The 25,269-nt window shown below is 37.3% G+C and overlaps 1 protein-coding gene across 1 annotated transcript in view; it reads right to left on the reverse strand.

Moving 5' to 3' along the window:
* The window catches only part of Il1rapl2 (interleukin 1 receptor accessory protein like 2), a 1,262,572-nt gene that overhangs the window by 586,555 nt on the left and 650,748 nt on the right, over positions 1–25,269 (reverse strand). The window contains exon 3 of the mRNA XM_005367372.3: positions 19,677–19,950. Within this exon, the coding sequence (XP_005367429.1) occupies positions 19,677–19,950 (274 nt within the window). The remainder of the gene's footprint in view (positions 1–19,676; positions 19,951–25,269) is intronic.

Consider the following 25,269-nt stretch of genomic DNA (forward strand, 5'->3'; position numbering starts at 1 on the left):
TGTGTGTGTGTGTGTGTGTGTGTGTTCGATATGCATATGTGTATGTCCTCCCTAGTGTCTGGTAGACCTAGATAGCTGAATATACGGAATCCTTCCCTTTCCAAACACCTAGCCCTTAAGTGATGGAGCCTGAGGGATTATTTGACCCTGTCTGATTCTCACTGAGGATCTGAAGAGAGGTAGACTCTCTAGTCAGGATGTAATTGTATAAAGAGTCCGTGGATCACTGGAAGTCGGGGCCAGCATTGCAAGCAGTGCTTCTGAAGGCCACAGCCCATCCCTGGCCCTGGCTAAGGTAGGGAACAGAACCGGCTGCTTTCCAAACAGTTTTAGATGGATACTAGGGATTCCAGGAGATGACAATTACTAGGAGGCACAGTGCAGTTGATCAGCTGACTACAGAGAACTCAGTCACCTTTTATTTCTTTGCAGTTGTGTTCTTCAAGGTTCTATTTTACCTAGATCCTTTCTCTTTAAGCAAAGAAGTATGTGCCTATTCAGAGAACTAGATCATTCTCAATCATGCAATTTTTCTTTTGTATCTTGATTTTTCTTTTTCTTTCTTTCTTTTTTTTTAAAAAAAGAAAAAACAATGTCTCATGTAGCCCAGATTGTCCTCAAACTTAATATGTAGTTGAGGATGACTCAGCTCCAGATTCTTCTGCCTCCACTTCCTAAGTGTTGAGATTATAGGTGTATATTACCACATCTGACTTAGAAAAGTAGTTTCAAAACAATACATCATTAAAGAAACTTAATGGAATTGGCGGGGGAGTTGAAGAAGCTTAGTACAAGCAGTAAGTATTCCTTTATCCTATGTCTCCAGGAATGAACTGGGTAGGATGCCTATGTTCTGAGGGAATTTGATTGCCAGAAACAGACCAAGCCTCGGGTAATTATTCCCAGTAGTGAATTTGATTGGAAGCTCCCATTCTGAGAGAGTAATACCACAAGAAATAAAATCATCAAACGAAACCCGGGATGGGTTAGCCTTGGGTTTATGCTTGACTCAACATGGCAGAAATTTGCCAGCCCTCCGAGTATTCTAAAACACTGTGGAGGATGCCAGCACTACATGCAAGCAAAGATTCTCATGATTATCCAGCCTTTTAACAGGGTAATCTTTCCTAGTCCTTGGCGTGCACAACTAGAGACAGATCTATTTTTTTTTTTTTTTTTTGGTTTTTCGAGACAGGGTTTCTCTGTGGTTTTGGAGCCTGTCCTGGAACTAGCTCTGTAGACCAGGCTGGTCTCGAACTCACAGGGATCCGCCTGCCTCTGCCTCCCGAGTGCTGGGATTAAAGGCGTGCGCCACCATCGCCCGGCTAGAGACAGATCTAAACAGGAAAGCCATGCCACTGCTCCAAGGTGAGTCAGCAACTAATAGCACATAAAGGGTTTGCCAGTCTACGTGGGCTAAAGCACAGTGCTATCTGGTGGGATTCTCCCTTCCTGCTCAGTAGCCTGCTAAATGGAGGAGAATGAGGATTTAAAAATACCTCGGTGCATTTAAAAATGTAAAGTACAACAGAACCTTATCTCTGTGGGGAGCAACTCTGAAGGAAGGTGAAAGTTGGCTGCTCAATGGATAAGTAGGAGGTTGGCCTTCTCCTTCCCTTCATGTGGCTATAAGCTATGTCAAAATTAACTATGTGTGTATTTTAATCCACAGGTGAAAGGAGGAAAGAGTGTACCTGGACCAGACTAAGTCCTTGGCTGTTCTCTAGGTACTACAGACTTAGAGAATGAAAAGCTGTTGTAGCCATGAAACACCCAGAACAGATATGTGACTTTAGGTTATCTGTTATTGGTGAGCCCACAGTCATTATCCGGATTAGGGGCCAGATCCCTAGCCTGCAATTTTCCAAATACCATTTGGGCTTGTTTATCCTCCTCTATTGCGGGGTTTACTAATCTCAGTGTACTGGACACTTGGATTTGGTTAATTCTTTGTTGTGAGTTAACGTTTCTTGTGCATTTTAGGGTGTTTGGCAGATCTCCTAGTCTCTCTTTGTCTGAGTGACCCACTCAGTACTCCTTCAGTTATGACAACCAGAACTGCCTCTTGGGTATAATTATATGTCCACTAGAGGGCAAAATCCACCTGACTTAGGAACCTATCAGGCAATGAAGTACTTAACAGAATGAATGGGTGAAAAATCCAAAGACAGGATCACAGAGGCGGGGCAGCTGAGCAGTGGCCATTAAGCCTAGCATTTACTTTAAATATTCAAGCACACTTGGGGTGGTTGCAGAGTAGAAACAAAACTGCCAGGTTAAGGAATGAGGGGCACTTTTGCAAGGACTGGAGGCTGTAAAGGGAAGAAGTGAATCTAGGTTGAGACACTGAATAGGGGAAAGCATGAGTCATGAGGAGGAGGTAGCAGAAGCAAGCTTGAAATCCAAGACATAAGTTTGAGATCTAAGACAGAAAGAAATCTCATAAAGTACTGTGGCATGATTATTGGATTATTAAAATTTAAAATTCATATGATAAGACCACTTGTTTGTTTTCTACATAAAATCCCTTCAAAGTGCTGCTTAGGTACGTGTATGTATGGTGGCAGACTTACATTTTTAAAAAGGCTTGAAAGTCATTTTGCAAAGGGAAAATGAGCTTTGGGTTAGGGGATAAGATACAATGTGGAACAGGATGTTGCAGGATTGAGGAAGGCCAAGGAGATAGTGCTTTTTAGATATGTCTGTTTTGTAAAAGTAGTGGAATTATTTCACCCCCACCTCCCCCCAAAAAAGAAAAACATGGATTTATTGACACAGGTGGGGCACAAAGGGAATGACTGTGTGAGTAGACAATAGGAAACCAGGGGGGCTCTTGTGTTAGGCTTATGTGTTAGAATAAGCAAGGTCACATAACGGGGGTTTCTGAAGGGTACTCTATTTCAGAGGATGTAGAGGGTGGAGTGAGATGAAAGAATGGATTGTTAAGATATGGCTGACTGATCTGAGACAGGGCCCAGCTGAAAGAGAGCTCTGCTTCAAGGTAGCAGCAAGACACTCAAACAGGGCTTGGGGATAGAGGCTAGGAAGCACATTATAAGGACACCAGATACAAGTCTCAATAGTGTTATAACTTACCCTTATTTTTTCTAGTAAAAAATTTCCACCTCTTTGGATATGGGTTTTATGTTTGGAAGGATTGGAGAAAAATAAAAAAAATTATATTTGAAATCACATATTGTATACTTTATTTTTCAATATAAAGTCTAAAGTATGGAGGCACATGTCTGAAAGCTCAGACTTCAGAAACTGAAGTGAGGTGATCCACACAATTCTGAGGATAGTCTCTGCTATATAGTGAGCTCAAGTCCATCCTGGGCTCTACAGAAAGACCTCATCTCAACAAAATAAATTAAAAATACTAACAAAAAATGACAATCAAAGTTAATTCTGAGTCTGTCATTTGAGTACATTCTATAAACACCCCAGAGATGGTGAGACTTGAACTTTGGGCCTAGATCAAGGAAACAGTGATAAAGACAGATAAAAATGAAAAAGTTTTTAAAGACAATATTGCTGGGCCACAGAGATGGCTCAGAGGGTAAAGACACTTGGTTATCAATCCTGAAAACCCTAGTTCCATCCCTGGAATCCATATGGTGGAAAGATGGAACCAATTCCTCTAAATTGTCCTCTAAACTCCAGATGTTCACATATTTTCATGCACACAAATCACAAAATAAATTAAATGTGAAGTATTTTGAAAATATATTGCTGAAAGTGAGGGAAAGGGAGGATATCTCATGGGGCCTACATAATGCCTTTGTCTAGAATAGTTCACTTTCCATCTGTCTAAGCTCTAATGGCATTCTCAGGACTTTCCTTTGGAAATAACAGTTTTCACAGAGAATGATTATAGAAATCTCTTTTGTTGACCACCAACTTTTTTAATAGTCATCTACACACTAAGAAGTCAAACCTACTTAGAGGTATCTCTAAAGAATGGAAAAGAAAACCTTAAAGCATATACCATTTAAAAACAACAGCGCTTTTCTATTTTCATTTTGCATCATGTGGGATAAATATCAAAGTTAGACTAGTCAGATGGTGGTAGAGTGTGCCTTTAATCCCAATACTCACTCAAGATGCAGTGGCAGGCAGATCACTATGAGTTTAAGACCACCATGATCTATAAAGCTAGTTCCAGGACAGCTAAAGCTGTTACAAAGAGAAACCCTGTCTTAAAATAGCCCCCAAAAGTTCAACAAGGTGTACACATAGAAACATTATTCACTACACAGAAGTATCCCTAAATGCCTCCAAATACAAACAAGTTTTCTTTTTTTGGGTTGTTTGGTAATTTGTTTTTGTTTTTTATTATAATTATTTTATTACTTGAAAAAAATCCAAATTTTCATTTCCTCCCCTCCTCCCACTCCCTCCACACTCTGTCCCACCCCTCCCCTCCAATCCTAAGAGATGGCAAGGCACCCTGTCCTGTGGAAAGTCAAAGGCCCTTCCTACTACATCTAGGCTGAGCAAGGTATCCATCCAAAGAGAACAGGATCCCCAAAAGCCAGTACCTTCCTTCTACCCCAGCCCCCATGCTCCTAATATTATCAGGCAATCTTGTCTGTTTCCAATTCCAAGGAGGATCTATATATGTTTTTCTTTGGGTTCACCTTATTACTTAGCTTGTCTAGGATCATGAACTATAGGCTCAATGTCCTTTGTTTATGGCTAGTATCCACTTATGAGTGAGTACATGCCATAGTTACCCTGATATCAAACCCACACAAAGATTCAACCAAGAAAGAGAATTACAGACCAATCTCACTCATGAACATGGATACAAAAATACTCAATAAAATACTGGCAAACCAAATCCAAGAAAACCTCAAAAAATCCTCCATCATAATCAAGTAGGCATCATCCCAGAGATGCAGGACTGGTTCAACATACGAAAATCTGTCAATATAATCCATCATATAAATAAACTGAAAGAAAAAATCATACGATCATTTCATTAGATGCTGAAAAAGCATTTTGACAAAATTCAACACCAATTCATGAAAAGGTCTTGGAGAGATTAGGGATACAATGATCATATCTAAATATAATAAAAGCAATATACAGCAAGCCAACAGCTAGCATTAAATTAAATGGAGAGAAATTCAAAGCGATTCCACTAAAATCAGGAGCAAGACAAGGTTGTTCACTCTCTCCATATCTTTTCAACATAGGTCTTAAAGTTTTAACAGTAGCAATAAGACAACATAAGGAGATCAAGGGGATTCAAATTGGAAAGGAAGAAGTCAAACTTTTGTTATTTGCAGATGATAGGATAGTGTACATAAGTGACACCAAAGACTCTTCCAGAGAACTCCTACAGCTGATAAATACCTTCAGTGATGTGGCAGGATACAGGATCAACTCAAAAAAAATCAGTAGCCCTCCTATACACAAATTATAAAGAAGCTGAGAGGGAAATCAGAGAAACATCACCTTTCACAACAGCCATAAATAACATAAAGTATCTTGGGGTCACACTAACCAAGGAAGTGAAAGACTTATTTGACAAGAACTTTAAGTCTTGAAAAAAGAAATAGAAGAAGATACCAGAAAATGGAAAGATCTCCCATGCTCTTGGATAGGAAGGATCAACATGGTAAAGATACAATCCTACCAAAAGCAATCTATAGATGCATTGCAATTCCCATCAAAATCAGAATACAATTCTTTACAGACCTTGAAAGAACAATAATCAACTTTATATGGAAAAACAGAAAACCCAGGACAGTCAAAACAATCCTATAGAACAAACCAGGTTTTTACATGGCCTTTTTATTCTGCTGTTTTTAAAAGGAACTGATTTAACCATCATTGTTCTTTTCATATTCTCCTTACAACAATTTTCTTCATGCTATTTGCATTGGCAAAATCAGGAGGGGCCTGGGAGAATACGCGAGAGGGAAGGGACTACAGGGGGAGGATCAACAAAAAATATACATGAAAATTTATAATGACCCTTACTACTTTGTATGGTAAGTGTTTCCTCAAGAATTTTTTAAAATATATTCTCTCCTACATTATATTCCAACCACAATTTCCCCTTCCTCCCAGGTCTCCCCACAACCACATCTCTTCTCCCCCAGATCTACTTCTCCTCCATTTTCCGTCAGAAAAGAACAGGCTTCCCAGAGATATCCTATTGAGCAAAGAATAACAAGCTACAATAAAACTAGACACAACATCTCATATCAATGCTGGGCAAGGCAACCCAGAATTAAGGAAAGGGTCCCTAGAACAAATGAAAGAGTAAAAGATACCCCCTACTCCCACTGCTAGGAGTCCAAGCAACACTACCATAACATACAGAGGTCCTAGTTCAGACCCATACTGGCTCTGTAATTGTCACTTCAGTCTCTATGAGTCCCTATGAGCCCTTCTTAGTTGATTCTGTGTGTCATATTGTATGGCAAGTTTTCTTATAAATATTTGAAGTGGCTGGCCATGTAGCTCAGTTAGTAGAATGCAGGAGACCCTAGGTTTGAGCCTCGGTACTTCAGAAACTGAATATTATATTTCACACATCCCCAAACACTAGGAAGTTCATGAGAGGAGGATCAAAAGTTCACAAGGTCATTCTTAACTACAGGACAAAATAGAAGCCAGTCTGGTATACAGAAAAAAAACAACCAAGCAAACAATTGAAGGATAAGAAGAAAATATGATTTATGTGAGTAACATAAATACCTCCAAACTTTAGTAATCTGAGAGTTTCAGCTAATCATCAAATGACATTGCTAGAAAGTCTACTTTGTGTGTATATACTGTGTGAAGATGCTGGGGAATAAGCTTCAGATTCAGTTAAAAAAGAAGAAATTTCCTCTCTAAGAATGAAAACACAAAGCATGAACAAAGTCCTTTCCTTAAGGGGAGTCAAGGGAAGGGTAACAAGAGGAGACTATGGCAATGGCTCTTAAAACACAAATATTCATTTAATATCTCCTTATTCAAGTAAGTATATTGCCTTACATGGGAAGACTGATTCGGCCTTAAAATGAGTATGCATAGCTCATATCGGCCTTAATTTTTTAATGCATTCAGCACCTCAGGGTGGAAATGTATATCACCTTCTGACTTTTTGTTGTTTCATAGTAATAGATCTAGACCATACCCATCAAATAGCAACCAACGTATCTTGCCAAGGGGAACCATTTTTGCACTGTAGAGGGTAAGGTCAACTTCATGCAAATTGGTCCCCATCCTTAGGAATATGTGTTAGAATATATGCTCTGATTAACAACACTGAGGTGAGCAACATTGTTTTTCTTTAATGAGGGTTGGGTCATGAAAGGGAATTTACCACCTTTAAATATACATTTTCTCCATGAAGCTGTCATCTGTTATAAAAATGCTCTATTTTCTAATTACAAGTCAAGCCATACATTATTTATTTTGTTTAGCTTCTTTTCTAAGAACTGGTCAGTTTCTTAAAATAACAAGCTCCAACTCTCTATATGAATCTTATATTAAATAAAGGTTAATTATCGTGTGCTTTATATTTAGAATAAAGACCTTGAGAAGCCTATGTTCTAGTCGAACTTATCTTCTATTTTCCCCTGTACATGGCCATGTTTCACTTTCTCCTTGCCCTTGAGCACTGTTCCACCTCCCTGTGAAAACTGTGACTATCTTTATCTGTTTTAACGATCATGAATCATGTCAGACACTATAACTCTGTAAGTCAATTACTAACTTTTCATGTTCTCTAGTAGTCTACTTGATATAGCAATCAGTCATTGGATGTTTATCATACAGAATGAACGAATAGCTGAAGAGAGATGATACATTGCAAAGAGAAACAGAAATTTCAACAAATTACATTGGAAAAGGATACTTATAAGTCATATATCAACCTGGAGAGATAACTCAGCAGTTGAAAATGCTTGTTGCCTGCAAAATTCAAATGGATGGAAATAGAAAACACTATCATGAGTGAGGTAAGCCAGACCCAAAAAGAGGAGCATGGGATGTACTCACTCATATTTGGTTTCTAGCCATAAACAAAGGACATTGAGCCTATAATTAGTGATCCTAGAGAAGCTAAATAAGGAGAACCCAAAGAAAAACATATAGGCATCCTCCTGAATATTAACCTTCATCAGGCGATGAAAGGAGACAGAGACCGAGACCCACATTGGAGCACCGGACATAATTCTCAAGGTCCAAATCAGGAGCAGAAGGAGAGAGAGCACGAGCAAGGAACTCAGGACCACAAGGGGTGCACCCACACACTGAGACAATGGGGATGTCCTATTGGGAACTCACCCAGGCCAGCTGGCCTGGGTCGGAAAAAGCCTGGGATAAAACCGGACTCTCTGAACATAGAGGACAATGAGGACTACTGAGAACTCAAGAACAATGGCAATGGGTCTCTGATCCTACTGCACGTACTGGCTTTGTAAGAGCCTAGGCAGTTTGGATGCTCAACTTGCTAGACCTAGATGGAGGTGGGGCTTCCTTGGACTTCCCACAGGGCAGGGAACCCTGATTGCTCTTTGGACTGCGGAGGGAGGGGGACTTGATTGGGGGAGGGGGAGGGAAATGGGAGGCGGTGGCGGGGAAGAGACAAAAATCTTTAATAAAGAAAGAAAGGAAAGAAAGAAAGAAAGAAAGGAAGGAAGGAAGGAAGGAAGGAAGAAAGAAAGAAAGAAAGAAAGAAAAGAAAAAAGAAAGAAAGAAAATGGTCTCACGCAATGAGTTCTTAGACAAACTTAAACTATACACTTGTGACCCATGACTATATTCATTCTACCATCAAACAATATGCTGATGAATACGTTTCTGGAATTGCTTGTGAATCTTATATGTCGGATATTTGGGGGTTATAGTAAATGGTCAAAAATAAAGAAGCAGCCAGGCATAGTGGTACACGCCTTTAATCCCAGCACTTCAGAAGCAGAGGCAGGTGGATCTCTGTTAGTTCGAGGACAGCCTGGTCTACACAGTGAGTTCCAAGCCAGCCAGCACTACAAAGTGAGTCCTTACTGAGAGAGAGAAAGATACAGAGACAGAGTAGTCATTTCAGGACACACATCCTACAAATATCATCAACTTCTCTTTTTGGTGAAAAGCAATTTTAAAACACTTTTTAAAAAATATATGAAGTGTGGAAACTGAAAAATGACAATAGTGTTTCTTACTTTATAAAGCAAGAACTGATTGTGTTTTAGAAAAATCCTTTTTGGACTTGATCCTTACTTTCCATGAACTTATTATCTCTATTCTACTGCCCTCTGTTGTTCATCTTTATTCAGCAAGATTCTGCGTTCATCACCAGACCACACTGTGAACCAAGGGAACTGCAAACAGGACCACAGAACTTTATGTGGGCACAAATTAACATAAGTAATTGTGCCTTATTCATTTTGATACAGAAAGATAGGTTCCTACAGAGAATGGGTAATACAATAGAAGACAGTAGCACAAACTGATTTGTACTGAGCTCTGGAATTTGTAACATCTGCCCAAGTTTCAGTTGCCCAAGTCACTGGGAAAGTCTCTTTAATCTTTATAAATACCTGATTGTTTTGGGGTTATATGACTCAAATTGGAGTAGCTGGATCATAAAAAAATGTATATTTTTAGGTAAGGACTTCCACGCTGATTTCCACAGTGGCTAAAATAATTTATATGAATACTAGCAATAACTAAGGATTCCCTTCCTGGCTCTGGCTTTCTTTTCATCAGCATTTGTTGTTATTTTCTTGATGACAGTCACCTAGGCTAGGGTGAGGAGAAACTTCAACATAGTTTTGACTTACATTTCACTGATGGCTAAGATGGAAACATCTTTTTTAATTCCAAATATTTTTTGCCATTACCACCTACTTATGAGACAATTTGAATTTTTAACTTAATTTTTGCAATTCTTTATGCATTCTCCATATCAATCATCTGTCAGGGAAGTGTTTGACAAAGGTTTTCTATCATTCTATAGGCTTTCTATCTAGTCAGTTAAATGTATCTCCCTGGAAACAAACACTTTTTTATTTCATGAAGCTCGAGTTGTCAACAGTTGCTTTTACTTCTTGAGCTGTTAGGCTCCTATTCAGAACACCCTTGTCTATTCCCAGATCTGTAAGATTTTCACTAGCTTCAAAGATGTAGATTTTACATTACAGTGTTTGATTCATTTTGACCTGATTTTTACACAGGGTAGAGACAAAACTCTAATATTTCTATACATATAGTTATCTAGTTTTCCAAGTACCTATTGTTAAAGAGGATTTTCCCTCAATGTATTCTGTACCTTTGTCAAGATTCAGATGGTTGTATCTGCCTGGTCTTATTTCTGGGTATTCTATTTTATTTGCTTTATCTATGGTTTATTTTGTGCCAGTACCATGCTGGGTTTGTTTCTATGAGTCTGTGTGTAGTTTGAAGTCAGATGTTGTGATGCTTACAGCATTGCTCTTTTTCCTTAGGGGTCGTTTTCTGTTTTGGGTCTTCTGTGTTTCCCTATGAGTTATGAATTATTTTAAACATTCCTGTGAGAAATGTTACTGATATTTTGATGCTAACTATATTGAATTTGTAATTTAGTAATGTGATTATTTTTATAGTACTTATTCTGCTGATCCAATAACATCTTTCTGTCTTTTAGAATTTTCAACAACTTCTTTATTTGGGGCTGTATAGTCTTTATTGCAGAGATTTTTGCCCAAACTCTACAGGCACTGCGTCTGGTATTCTGTTTCCTGAGACTGTCAGTCTTCCTTTCACCTTACATCTACTCCTCTGTCATGCACATGCTCTGTACTCCAAGCTGTGCCCTTTATGCACTGTATTTTCTTTTCATTGCATCATTCTGTGTGTTCACTACCACAACCTCAGTACCTTTTCACTATCTTCTGCCTCAAAGGATGGCTACACTCTAGCTGTTCCAGGTTTATGCCCCAGAGATCCCAGTAATCAGTGTGTGTCAACAGCCTTCTGTCTAGCTTCCCTGAAAATAAGAAACCTGTTTCCAAAGAAGAAAAAAGCAAGCACACGAACAAACAAAAAAAAAAAAAAAACAAAAGAAGCTGGTGTCCATTCCACAAGCTTTCTATTTGTTGTTTGTTGACAATAACACTCTCCCCACGAATCTCAAGAGACTGACTCCTTCCATTCCTTCAGATCTCAACATCAGCATCACTTTCTCTGGGAAGTTGCCCTGGCCTCCTAAATGAAAACAGTCTCCACAGTGCTTCTGTAGCATGACCTTTAATAGACTCTCCACCCACATTACCCATTGGATTTGGGGAAGAGTATTTTTTTTTTGTAATTTGTATGTTTTCTACAATCTATATTATAAGCTCCATGAGAAGAAGCACTTATATCCATATTGTGAAATACAAATACTCAATATCTAATGTAAGTGTTCAAAATGTCTGCTGAATAAGTAAACAAGCCTTTGTTTTTCCGCCTGAGGAAATCTAGACACAGTCATTAGTATCTGCCAGTCCCTGGGCTAATATTGAAATCATAATCTACACTTCATAGTTTTGAAGCTGTGAGTCTACTGCTTTAACCTGAAACTGCTTATGGCCACAAAAATTATAATTGCTCCGGGAAAAGAACTCAAGCAACTTGGCTACAAAGACTCAGCTACAGAATCAAGGTAATAATACTAGTAACAATAAAAAAGAGCACCACTGTGTTTTAAATATATATATATGAATCCTAGATGGTCCATACCTTTCTCAGGAACTGGCTATTTTTTCCTCGGTTTTAATGGATACACTTGTGGAAATTGCTCTCCATGCCTGAGACTAGACTTATCACGACATTTTCAGTATTCTTTATTTTTGAGAAGGAAGTTTTAGATGAAACACAGTTTTATAGCATTAGAAATTTTCTTGCAAAATACCATTATAAATCTATGGTTAGCAGTAAGAACTCCTATATTGACCAAAGTACCTTTCTTAGAGATTCCAAAAGCTTCAGAAGAAAAAAACAGAGGTTGATTCCTGAATGCAGACACTGAGGCAGCATTTGATTTTCTTACTGTCTTCATATTTCATATATATTCTGGAGAGCATGAGAGACTTTTTCCTAATCTATTATATTCCCATAAGCATGCTCACTTTTTTGGTTTTTTTTTTTTTGTTTTTTGAGACAGGATTTCTCTGTAGGTTTGGGGTCTGTTCTGGAGCTAGCTAGCTCTTTTAGCCCAGGCTGGCCTTGAACTCACAGTGATCTGCCTACCTCTGCCTCCTGCATGCTTGATTTAAAGGCATGCACCACCATTGCCCATGGCAGAATGTTCATTCTTCTGCTCCACTTTAATTTATATGAAATAGTCTCCAGCTCTGCTCTAAAGAATTATAGCATCACTGCTTAGGCTACTGTAGGTGTTATAACCCACTCAGAGTTTGCAAAATGAAGTTACTTGTGAACAATTAATATGTATTATTTGGGGGAGTGTAAACCTCTCAAGAACTTAAAAATTGGTAAATTTTTGTCAACAACTCAGATTCGATGATCTCTCCCTTTAGAACTCAGAAAACTTGAAAATGTTGACCTATCCAGCATTAAAAGGTTAAGAAAAATAAGAGATGCCGAGACAAAAAGGTAAGGGAGAGTGACAAAATTTTCCCAGGGTGACTACCATTCCTGATATCTAGACTTAGGGTAAAGAACGCTTTCAAACAGAAGTGGAAGATGGAGTATGCCAAATCCACTTACTGATCAAGGAAGGAATCACAGGACTTAAAGCTGACTCAGTCCTTGTGGCTACTATTGCTGAGCTCACTGGACACTTTGAGGAGAGCAGTTTTGATAAGTGGTGAAACTTTAAAAAAATTATGGCTGCACACATCTCACATTCTTAAATGTTTTTGGAGGTATAATTAATATATGAAAAATTCCACACATTTTACTATGCGGTCAGTTGTTTTGGACATCTGCAAACATCTGTGATACCATTACCAGAAAACTCTTTAAAGTAGTTTTGTTTGTCAAATGGCCATAAAATTGGGAGCTGTGGCAGGCAATGGAGATGCAAGATTTTTTTAATAATACGAATATTGATTAGTGTGTTTATAGAAAGAATGTGTGTGTGTATGTGTGTACAATTCCACGATACAGGAAAATATAAGAAAACCAGTCAGATGATATATTTGAGTAGGCAATCAGGGAGAAATCTAAAGGACAAAAGAGCCTTAGTAATCTATGTTAACAGCCTATAAGGAGATTAAGCAGATACAGAGACTATAAGGAGATTAAGTAGATACAGATGACAATGTGAAGGTGATAGAGTTGAAGTTCTTTCCTAACTGCTTCATTTTCTTCAGTGAGATAGGAAACAATGAGGAGGATGGGATACAAGTATGAGGCACGGAGGAAAATGTAAACTAGTCACATAAGCAGAGAAAAGACTGAACTAAGAATACATAGTAAGACCACTGAGAAGGATTAAGGATTCATTTGAAGACCATGATAATTCACTTAAAACCAATAAATGTTATCATATTTCCCTTCAGTCAAGATAAGCAGTAAGAAAAGAGGCACAGTATAGCTGACTGTGTGGGCTTAAAGAGGGCTGTAACTTTTTTTTACAAACAAATAGGATGAGGGAGAAAGGGTAAAGAGAATCAAGATGATATAAATGGAGATGATTATAGCAATTGATCACTATATTTTAAATATTCTGTGTAAGAAAAGAGAAAGAGAGTGCAAACTTGTGAGCTAGTTCGTTCAGTGTCTGGGTGGCATCAATAGATTATTGGAAATGGGACAGAGAAAAGTAGGGCATGGTAGCAATGGAATAGGGTGTATGAAAGGAGACAACAAAGGAGTTTGTTACAACCTTCAATACTTTACATTTCAGGTGGGCTGCCACACTTATTACATTGCTTTCTTGTTCCTAAGATTTTCCGTTTTCAGTGCACACAATGGGTTAAAAGCTTAATTCTTACAAAAATGAGTATAGGACAAAAAGTCTCTAAGATTGTGTTATGACACAAGGCATGAAACTAAAAAGGTATCTACACACACCAGTATTAATCAACTTACTAATGGCTACTTTTAATCAGTTCTCATTCATAGTTACAAAATACAATCCATTAACTTAACTTATCTAAAACAAAAGTCCTGCTAACTCACTAAAAAATAAACACATGCTTCTGTTCAATAAACAAACTGAAGAGAGTTGAATTTCATTAGTATTGTGTAACAACTTGGTTACAATTCTAAATTATACAGCTAATGTATAATAGTCTGGCAATATTTCCTAAGCTGCAGCATATCAAATTTGCTGTTAATGGGAGAAAACAAAGTATAATTGCCATGCATTTGCTATTTTATGCTATTTATAATTTTTGTAAATAAACACATTATCAAAATTTGAATGTTGAAAAATAATTTTGTCGGTCAGATATGTTATCATTTACACATAATTAGTATCAAAAATAATTAAAGCAAGGGCTCCCATTTGTAACAGAAAGTAGGTAAAAAAAACTAATTGCATTTCATTTTATCCCACACAGACCAAATAAGATATTGCTACTGTCTCAAGATCCTGCTGTACAATCTTGAACTTTTCTGGGGGTCAATTAATTCTATAAGATTCAGGCTTTCATTTTTACAACAAGAAACTATCTGCTCTCCTGGAAATTGCCACCCAGGCAACTGACTTGTTGACACTTAACTTTTCAAGGATCAATAGTTAGGCTGGAATTGAATTATGAGAAATGTTCGATGTCCTTGAAAATCTCTTGGTAACCATGGCAGAGAGGAAGGAATGGGGGTAGAAGGTGATAAAAACTATTTCCTAGTGTCTGAGATAGACTAAGGCAATCGCTTTTTTATGAAACATATCTTTCCTATCTCTATTGTATGTGAATACTATGACATATATTCACTGAATATTCTTGACTAAAATATAAAAATATAGTCATAAATTATATAGCACTTTACATATCAATAAGTTTAAGAGCAAAATCAGTCAAATTTACTGTATGCTGATACTTCTTCCTTTTAAATTGTGAACTATTTCAAACATACTCAGAAATCAAAAAAACAATGTACTGAATTGTCCTGTATTGATTACAGATATTCAAGAGCTAACAACTTGACATATTTTTTTACAAATACTTACACTCTCTTCAACTTTACTGATGGTGTGAATTGTTATCATAATAACTACTTGAATATGACTTGATTAAATCACATTTGGTGAATCAAAACAAATGGCATGCTTCCTGGAGGAATAAATTCACTAAGGGATTATCTGCAAAGCAATTGTGATTCATTAAGGTCTTGAGACTCTAATTTATTTCATTGATTTTAAAGAAGAAAATATTCATATTATAGTCCCATTTAGCAAATGGGTTCCTTCGTTATTCTGTGTATCTATTGCACAGTAACAATTATGATGTGTTTCTACCTCCGACTGATTATCTACATTTGGTTTTGGCTACCCTAAAATTTGAAGATTTCTATAGATATTCATTTATATTCACTCATTCTTTTCAATATGCATAAATTCACTCTGAAATTTTTGGACTACATCTTTATCTACCGATTAAGTCATCTCTTATGTACAATCTGTGAGAGTGATAGGGTGGATTTTGTCAAATAAAATAGATTTCATCTTTTTTTACAGTATTAAAAATCTTAATTGAAAGGCCTAGAATGGAAATACCCATAATTAATTATGGATTAGCACTGTGTGCCAAAATATGCTTAAGTCCTCTACTATCCCTTCTTTACTAGCTCATCTATATTCTGAGATTGAACAATAAAATATGTTAAAAAATGAGCAACTAGTTACTGAAAGGTCACAAACAGTAAATAACTTGCTATGATTCAAATGAGTATAGGATTTTACTAAATATTTCATAGCTTGATTTTTAAGAACAGCAAAGTCTACAGAATGATTTCCAGTGGGGTCAATAAAGCACAGACAAATCATTACTGATTACCTTAAGATAACACCAAATTTAGAATTTTAGATGAATACTGAACATTTTTGTAACCAGAATTTTACTATATTTCTCTATATGGACTAATTTCCTCATCTGGAACCTATTTGAAGTGAGTGGTTACTACTAGATAAAAAAAACAGGTTTATTATTTACCACCCACTGCTAGCTATGCCAGTGTAATATACAATAATATTAATTCCTTTTTATTACATTTTGCATTAACATATGAAGTGATGGATTTTACTATGGTATTTTCGTGTGTGTACTTGTGTGTATGATTACAATTGCTTTAGAATATAAATTCCTACTTCTCTGAGTTGATAAGACTGTAATTACTTACTGTAGAATGATAGCTCCCAAACTTTGTTGAGCCTTATCAAGGGACATATGAGGAATATTTTTCCAAAGTTCTACCTGTACCTTTGCTCCCTAAGGCCTGGGACACAAATTGAAAGAAGTCACCAGTTACGTCTAAATCCAAGTCTCTGCTATTGATCTAATTGCAAGAAGAGAATCACAGACTCAGATGGTATCTACAAGAGTTATAATTAAAGCCAACCTGCTATGAAATCAAAAGGAAACCACTGTAGGAAATACATGGGGACACTAAGAAGCTCTAGGACTTCTAGCGTTTCTTCAGCATCTAGAGAATTGTGCATGAACTAGCACAATGCTTAAGCAAAGGTTGTAGCTCTGTGGTGAAACACTTGCCTGGAAAATAGAAGACCCTGGCTTTAATATCAAATATGGCAAAACCCAAACAAAAGTACATTGCTTTTTTGAAAAGCTAATACATTTTGAGGTGTAAAGACAGAAGTAGCAACAATCTAGTAGTAATTATACCTAGCCTTCAAAAACTGGTTTCATTCCTCTAATCTAGTCCAGTCTCTATTACAAAGAATTTGGGCTTTTAAGAAAATGGGTAATTCTCAGTGCAAGGCAGTATATATACAAAATAAGTCTGGAGCATCTTTCAATCATGTAAAAAAAATGAAAAACTACCCAGCAATGATGGCCTTATATCAAAAGAACAAATGAGCCAACTGAAAGAGCTCCCATTTCCAAATGTAAGAGACTTCAACAAAGGGAAAAAATGTAATTGTGTTGCATAATATAAATATCCATGGGTCCATACTGGTAAAAACCCATTTGACTGAATAGATAAATTGGAGAGGAGAGATAAATCTGCTAAGATAAATTGTAATTCATGCAAATATTCTGTCTTTGAATAATATTCTATCTGTGAATAATGACTTTCTTCCAAAGATTACACGAAGAAGCTTCGGTGATGGCATATGCTTATAATCCCAGCATTTGCAAGGCTGAGGCAGAAATTCTACAGGTTCAAGGTCAGCCTAACATGTACAGCTAGTCATCACCAATAGTCATGCCATGTTGACCATTTGTGACCTTGATATGGTGATGAGGATGGTATTTTATGTCTGTAGTCATCCTTTCCAAAAATTTTTAGCCCAATTTACTATGAGAAAATATTAGCTAAATCTCAATGGGGGCATTCTAAACAGTTTATTTTAAGTTTTCAAACTTATCAAAAAACAAGATAACTCTGAGGGACTGCCACAGCCAAAAAATCTTTAAAAGACATGCCAACCCATCTAGGCATAGTGGTTATGTGCCTTTAACCCCAGCACTCAGGATGTAGAGGCAGGCTGGATCGTTGTGAGTTCAAAACCTGCCTGGTTTAAGTAGTAAGTTCCAAGACAGCCAGAGCTATATAGTGAGATCATATCTCAAAAGGTCAAATTAAACAAAAGAGAGAAAGAAATATAAAAACTAAATAGAATGCAGTATCTGGATGATATCCTGGAACAGAAAAAAAGGAGCTAGAAAGAAAAAATGAGGAAATAGTGAGTATGATCTTTAGTTTATAGTAATGTGTCATTGTTACATAGGTTGACTAGTTCAATGATTGTAATAAATATATCACAGTAATGGGGGGTGTAGGTTATATAAATACCATGATACATTTGTAATCATTCTATTAATCTAAAGTTTATCTGAATTTATTTTAAAACAAGTAGATTTGAATTATAGTGCCCCTTCAATTAGGACAAATGTCTACAAAGTATGTTCTCATCAATAAAAAAATGATTAAGTTGTGGTCTTATAGAATAGTATGTAGCACTGAACATTATATACCTACAAGGAAACAGTGGATTTTCCACTATTTATTTTAAAATTTGAATGTATAGACCTTCATTTTGCTAAAAAAAAAAACATTAACAGGAATAGCTCTGTTAAATACACTTACGTAATTAAGACCTGTGAAACATATGTGATGCATATAATAAACTGTTAACTTTGCTAAGAGTATGAGTCTAGAGGGGAAGGAAGGAAGGATGACCGGGAACAAATTATGGCAGAGGCAGTAAGCAATAACTAGTTCATTAATTCAGTCTAGAACCTTTGTATAGTAAGATAGAGGTTTGCAAAGAAACTCTAAATTTATACATACAAACAGAATACAAAAGCAAATAATACATTGGGGGGAAAGTACTTTTGGTTGGCAGGCTTTAGCGGTGGTAAGGATTAATAAGGTGCCATCAGGCAAAGAGTAGTGACATTCTGGAAATTACAATGTCAGTCTTTAAAAGTGTCTGATACCTATTCTCAGTTTTGTCAAGAGCTACACAAATAGAATCTATTGCCTATCAGTACTGTTGCTGCTGCCATGACCATGGGGATTCTCCTTGCCTTCAAAAGAAACTAACCTCTTCATTTGTTCCTCTCAGTACTGCCCTGCACATGTGCACAGAAGTGACTCGAAGGCTTCAGGAGCTTTCTCTATTTAGACACTACTTTGCTCTCTTGGCCTTTAGAACAATAAGGACTCACCAGGGAGCTCTGAGAGCTTTTGATGAAGAAGTGACATAGCTTTACACAGGAGACAAAAATAGGAAGGGTTTGTATTTCCAAGAAGTTAAAATCAAATAGTAGAGTGCAGGTCCCCGGTGAATAAGACCAGCGATTCTCAAAATGGCAGAATTGAAAGGTGAGTTAAAGGTCATCTCAGCTCTCTACTTTAATACCTAATGCAGTCTCTGTCTGCCATGTTAGACCCCAGGTCTTAATGCTGGGCTGCAGGGAGATCATAGTGTGGAGTTCCTAAGACAAGGCAATGTGCTTCTCATTGTAAATATCTGACAAGAATTAGATCTGTTAAATCAGCAGCATATAGCAGTTAGAACGTCACGATGACCAAGTGTTTGTTGCACTTCCTGCTGAACATTTAGACAGAGCAGAGTGAAGTTCATTTTGCAAATTGTATGGATAGTACCAGTTGCTCATTTGCTGTGAGGTCTCTAGGCAGCATTTGAAGCTAATTTCCATTAACAAGAGGGGCAGCCAGACCTTGGCCTAAATGATGGAGGTCAGGTTCAGAGCCAGGCACCAAGATCACTGAGTCAGTTGGCTCTGTGGTGAAATAATTCTTACTATAAGACCTGGGAGCAGGGATGGGTGAAGGCTGGAAAGAAATGAGTCACACGATGTTCTAAATTAAGGAAACACATGCAGTAAGCAAGCAGGAGTCCTGAGTTGTGAGAATCTGATAAGAAGTTGGTATGTAGTTCCAATAGATTATTGGAACCGAGTTTACTGGAGGTCTTCAGCTGCTGCTAAGTAACATGAGTTATACCAGCAAACACTCCAATATAACACTCCAAAACAAAAGACTGCAAGGTGCATGGTTACCCAATATTTTCAAATGACACTTACCTTAAAACACAAGTGTAGAATCCGCTGTCTTGTGCCTCAGCTGAGTGAAACCATATGGAGTCTTCCTCTTTGCTCATTCTGACCTCTGAAAAGATGATGGGCTCTTCCAGATCGCCTTTGTTTTTGTACCACATGAGCCTGAGCCCAGTACTCTGGGCCATGCTATAGTTGGTGCGAATATAACTGTAGAAAAGGGCACATTTTACTCTGACAGGTTCGCCTGCCAAAGCCATGTATGTCTTGAGATCCACTGACCAGTCAATGCATCCATCCACTGAAAGAAAACAAGACAAGACATGAGATGCAGGGAAAGTCATTCATAATAACAGCAAGAGAAGTAATCGCTGCCATCATGCAGAGAGCACATCTGTGAGTCAGAGCTTTATTGAGACGACTTTAGCCAATCCTCCCAGGGGCTATATTTGAATCCCTAGCATATTACTCAGACGTTAGCAAGCAGAGCTGCTGCACTAAGTTTGTGTCCTTAGGTATTTCCCTATCATCCCCAGCAACTTTTAGGTAGAGATTTGCTAGGTAAGCTCCTCCCCAAGGCTCTCTAGCAAGTCACACATGCCTATAATGGTAGCCTCAGAGCTTCCCAGCCATGGCCTCCAGGTTCTCCCTCCAGTCGTCTGGCCTGCTAAGTAAATCGTTCCTATTAACCAGCAAACTTTTCCTCTATGAAATCATATAAACCTAGACTGCTAGCATGATGCTGACATGGCAGTTTCAGATTTCAGATAATTCTGACTGATTTTTTTTGGCAGAAATCTTATAAAACAAGTATGTCTAAGTGATCCCTGCCCTGACCAGGCCCAGTCCTGGAATTAACATTTGTATGCATACTTCCCAGATGATAACACTGAGATTAAGAAGACTTACCCAAGGACACAGAGCTAATAAGTGGTAGGAAACCAGTCTCTAACCGGAGACTCTATATATTCTTAACTCCTACCTTGTACTATCTATACCTATAATTGTGACAATAGTCACTATGTCATTTACTTGCTGTTGAGAAAACAATGCTGAGGTTGGAAGTATTGGGAACTTAAAGTGATTACATGCTATTATATGAAGTATATACATGACATATACATAAAATGATATATATGTATATATGTCATTTTCCATGGTATGACTTACTAAAATCAGATATTTAAACATAGGTTGCTTTCTCTTTATACTCTTAGGCCTCTCTTGTTGCTCAGGTATTAATTGCTCATAGGGATTTATTATATTAATATCAGCTTTAATCAGATATTATGAGTGGATAAAACTAATATTAAAGAAATACAGATACAGTAAAACTCCTTTTCCAGAAGCATTAGCAATAGATGCAAAAGATAATTTAGTATGTTATTCAATACAACTAGCATAGATATTATACTTCTGAATGCCTATTGTTTCTCAAAAATTCCATCAAATGATTCTGTGTCCTTTTATATTACCTGATTATCCTTTATAAAGCATATTATAAAGATGTGTAAATATTTCCATTCTAAAATGGTGTTTTGCTTATAATTCTGTAAGTTGGTCTGTTTCCTTTTTCAGATGTTGAGAACTCTGTAACCCGGTGTGTTTAATCCTTTAACCTCAGTTGACAGGAAGCTTAGAGCTAAATGTAATGCTCAAATATAATAACTATCATACTTCAAAGTTTCACTTTCTCTATATGAAGGGTTATTGAACTAGGGTTCAAGGGCACTCGAGGGAAAGGTACTCTAATAGGCTTTAGATTGTTGGCAAAATAATGTGCCTATTCACATAGGCATACTTTTCTGGGGAGATTTTATACTACACTTCATTAGATTGTCAGAGGAGTCTATAGCCTAAGAACTCCATGTTTTCTTTTTCATAATTGTTGTGTGGTTTAGCAGGGCAAACCCATAGCCTTGTGCAAGTTAAGGAAGTATTCTGCTACTGAGTTACAACCTAAGCATGACTTCTAATCTTTCTCCAATGCCATTTTTCACTACTCTGCTTCATATGGGCTTTTATGATGAACTCCTTGAGTAGTATGTGAAGTAGCAGAACAGTAATTGGTTTTGGATTAATGAATTTGACTTAGCAAAATTATCTCAAACTAAGTACTGTCCTGATAGGAAAAAGTTTGCTTTTTCATTTCCTTCCTTAACTCCTCCGGGTTCCTCCTTTAATCTGTCTGTTATGTAACTAGATCATTGCAAGTTCAAGCTACATTTCCAATCTTAGCAGGCTAGTTTTGCCTATAAACTATGGGGTATGGTTGATATTGAAGGTAATAAAAATGTTTGCTCTTGAGTCACAACATCCATGCCCAAGCTCAGTTTGAAACATTTAACTGCCATTAGAATTAGCTTTCTCACATAGGCCTTGAAAGTATGCTGAGAATTCATTTCTTGTTGAGTACGATCTGAACCACATGCATTTGATTTAATAGACGTATGATCCCGCTGCTTCTTCTTTCCTTGTTTTGGGCAACAGACAGTTAGTATTTATAAATAACAAAGTCAACAGTCATAGAACAAAAATTCAGCAACTAGGGGAAAATACAATTTCTAAATATCATCCTTTTAGTTTTTTCTACTTTCAATATTCGTAATACATGAGTGCACAATGACCTATTTTGGGAGGCCTGAAGGAGATTTCCCACAAGATAGACAAGGAATATGATGCCAGGAATTATGAAGGCCCACCTGAGACCATTTTTTTTTCACCACAAACACACTAGGAGAAATCGAATTAAGGTGTTGTAGCTTTATATCTAAAGATCATTACACCAGTATTGGAATCTAAAAAGGTGGTTTGATTTGTTTTTATTGAATTTCCATTCTTAGCTGCTTACCTGCAGGAAAAGAATGGGTGGCATAGGATAAAGTACATTTATTTTAGATTTGGTACTAGTAAAAGCAACTAAAGACTATAGAGTGGAGTCTAAGGTCTGTACAGTCAGGTGGAATGCTAGTATTAAGGGACCAACATCTTGGTGAGGAAGGAAGCACACTGTGATCACAAAAATGGAACAATGGATAAAAGGTCACACATGACTGAATTTTCAAGTGCCACCAGGAGCTACAGGTGTACGTTACATTGTTGCCACAAAGAGAGGGCAATTAAACCTCCAGAAGTGTTTGCATGCTGATCAGACATGCATGTTTGGCATACAGCTGAAGAGCTGCCTCTGTGGTGCAGCGGGCAAAGGTGGAAGCCATAGGCATGAAGGTGGTGTGGAGGACCTGAGTAGTTCACAAAAGAGGCTAGCCTGCGAGCCTGACCTCATCTACCCAGCATCCGGCCCACAGAACCATCCAGACCTATTCTATTCACAATTCCAGTGGTGGCTTTGTAAGCAGAGGCCCCCCACAGGGTTTCAGAGAAAAGTGTTTTCCATATAGACAGGATTCTCTCACAAGTGATCCCATAATGGAGTTTCTCTGATTCATTACAAGTGTGAACAGGCACACCACAGGCAGGGAAAAACTGCTTTCCCCCAAAGGTTGAAATTCTGCAGTTGGTGAACTGTATTACAGAAAAATACCTGAAAATATAAAAGGGTGTCTCCTTAGTGTCTCATCGCTACCACCTTGATTCCGATCTCTAAAAGATTCACAAATTATTACTCTTGATTTAGTCTTCTTGGCAGAAAACACTTTAATAGTTAAACTTTCCAAAAACAATTACAATGGAACAAAGAAAGCCACTAAAAAAATTTCAGAGTTGTATTTTCATCATTTTTATTGCAATCTGTAAAAACAGGAAAACGGGTATGTAATTGAGGATCTTGGCATGAAGATTCAAAAGAGGGGGCAAGCAGACTGTATAAATGGACACTGTGACTTCCATGCAGTGTATTTTGTCACTGTATACATGGACGCTGTGACTTCCATGCAGTGTATTTTGTCACTCCTACGAGTGAACACAAGTGATATCTCTAGCAATATACCCTGGGTGGCACCAGCAAAACCGTTTAGGCTCTTTATAACTAAGTTTCTCACTGCCATACCTACCTTCCTTAAACACATGGCATGGTGGGAAATGTATGAATCCTTGTAAGAGGATATGATGCCAACGTTAATAACTATCAATACAATTATGAAGGGGGGAAGAACACAGAGTGTACTTAAATTAGACTCCAGAGGCCATGTGCATTGCAATTATTTTATAGCTGTGGTGCAAAAATGGATATACAGCTGCACATATAATTGCCAATTCTGTATTTTTACCTCAAATTTGGAATTTGCCTCAAAATTCCCATTAAATAAAATGGTTCGTTGGTCCATGAGAAACTACGGAAACTCCAGAACCTTGGATAACTAGCTTTGGTGCAAACTATAGTTCCTAGCCTCCTGGTAACTTACTGTGTATGTTTAATACATACATTTTTAACCTGATTTTTTGAAAAGAGATATCAATTAACTCTATTCTCTTTATTTTTATCATCAGCCCTTGCTCTTTGTTCAAGAGGGTAGTAATTAGGGGCACTTCCATAAATTTCCACTAGAGGGAGAGCTGCCCAAGTCTTTGTGCAGCACTGACGTTATCCCTGCCTACTTTCTCCAACTAAGGATTTGCTAAGAGGTCCAGCACTGTGCCCTGGTTGTTGGGGAAGAATCACAGCACAGCTATGAGGATGTACAGCTGTGATGATAGCGGTAGCCAAAACTTAGGGATGCCACAAAAGTTTTACTCAAAAGGGAGAAAGGAGAGTATACACAGATCAAGTGAGGAGAGGTGGAAACACAGGGATAAGGACAAGAGAAGTCAATCCAGCTCTTAACCTTAGAATAAGTAAACACTACACTAGATGTTTATATGTTTTCAAAGTCGTTTCTTGTGGTTTTTGTTTTGATTTTTGTTTTTTTTTCCTCTCTGATTTTATTCTCATGTCCACTCAAAAAAAAAAAAAGAATTGAATATTCCCATTTTACTAATAAGAAAGCAAAAAGCTCAGAGAATTTAAAGTAATTTGTTCAAGGTCACTCAAGGTGAAATGATAGTAGACACTACCTCCAAAATGCCCCCACCCTGAATGTGATCAAGTAGACTCCAGAGCTTTGGCTCTGAAAGTCTGTGTTTCATACTCTTTCATTTATACTCTTCCTCCTTGTAGCTCACAAATCCAGTAGAAAATTAAATTCTGCTTGACAGCATCTAAATTATCATGTGTATGCCCCAGAGTCCATGCTTGTCCAGTAGAGTAGACCTTTAAAGCTGAGTCATAGTCTATGCCTGCATAAACACTACATGAATAAGAGCCATCAAGTAATATATGCCAATTATTCAACTATAAATTATACAGTGATTACAAAGGAATGAATTATTAATAATCTATTATATCATGTTCCTTTCTAGGATGAGGTCAAAACCTCAGAGAAATGGTATCTAACCCCTATCAATGGGTTTTGAATTAATTATCTAGAGATTATCAGGCAAGTTTTACCGTTATAATTAAGTCATAGGGGTGTGTACTTAGTTTAACAGCTGTACTAATAAAATACTTATTAATACAATGCATGACCCTCACTCTTAGAATTTTAATGTGAGAATTATATGTATTCTATTTCTATCTTGGGCCACTCTGACCCCTAAAACAAAGTTTATTTTTATTTATATT

This window comes from Microtus ochrogaster, unplaced genomic scaffold (assembly GCF_000317375.1).
Source record: "Microtus ochrogaster isolate Prairie Vole_2 unplaced genomic scaffold, MicOch1.0 UNK17, whole genome shotgun sequence".
In the NCBI taxonomy this organism is placed as follows: Eukaryota; Metazoa; Chordata; class Mammalia; order Rodentia; family Cricetidae; genus Microtus; species Microtus ochrogaster.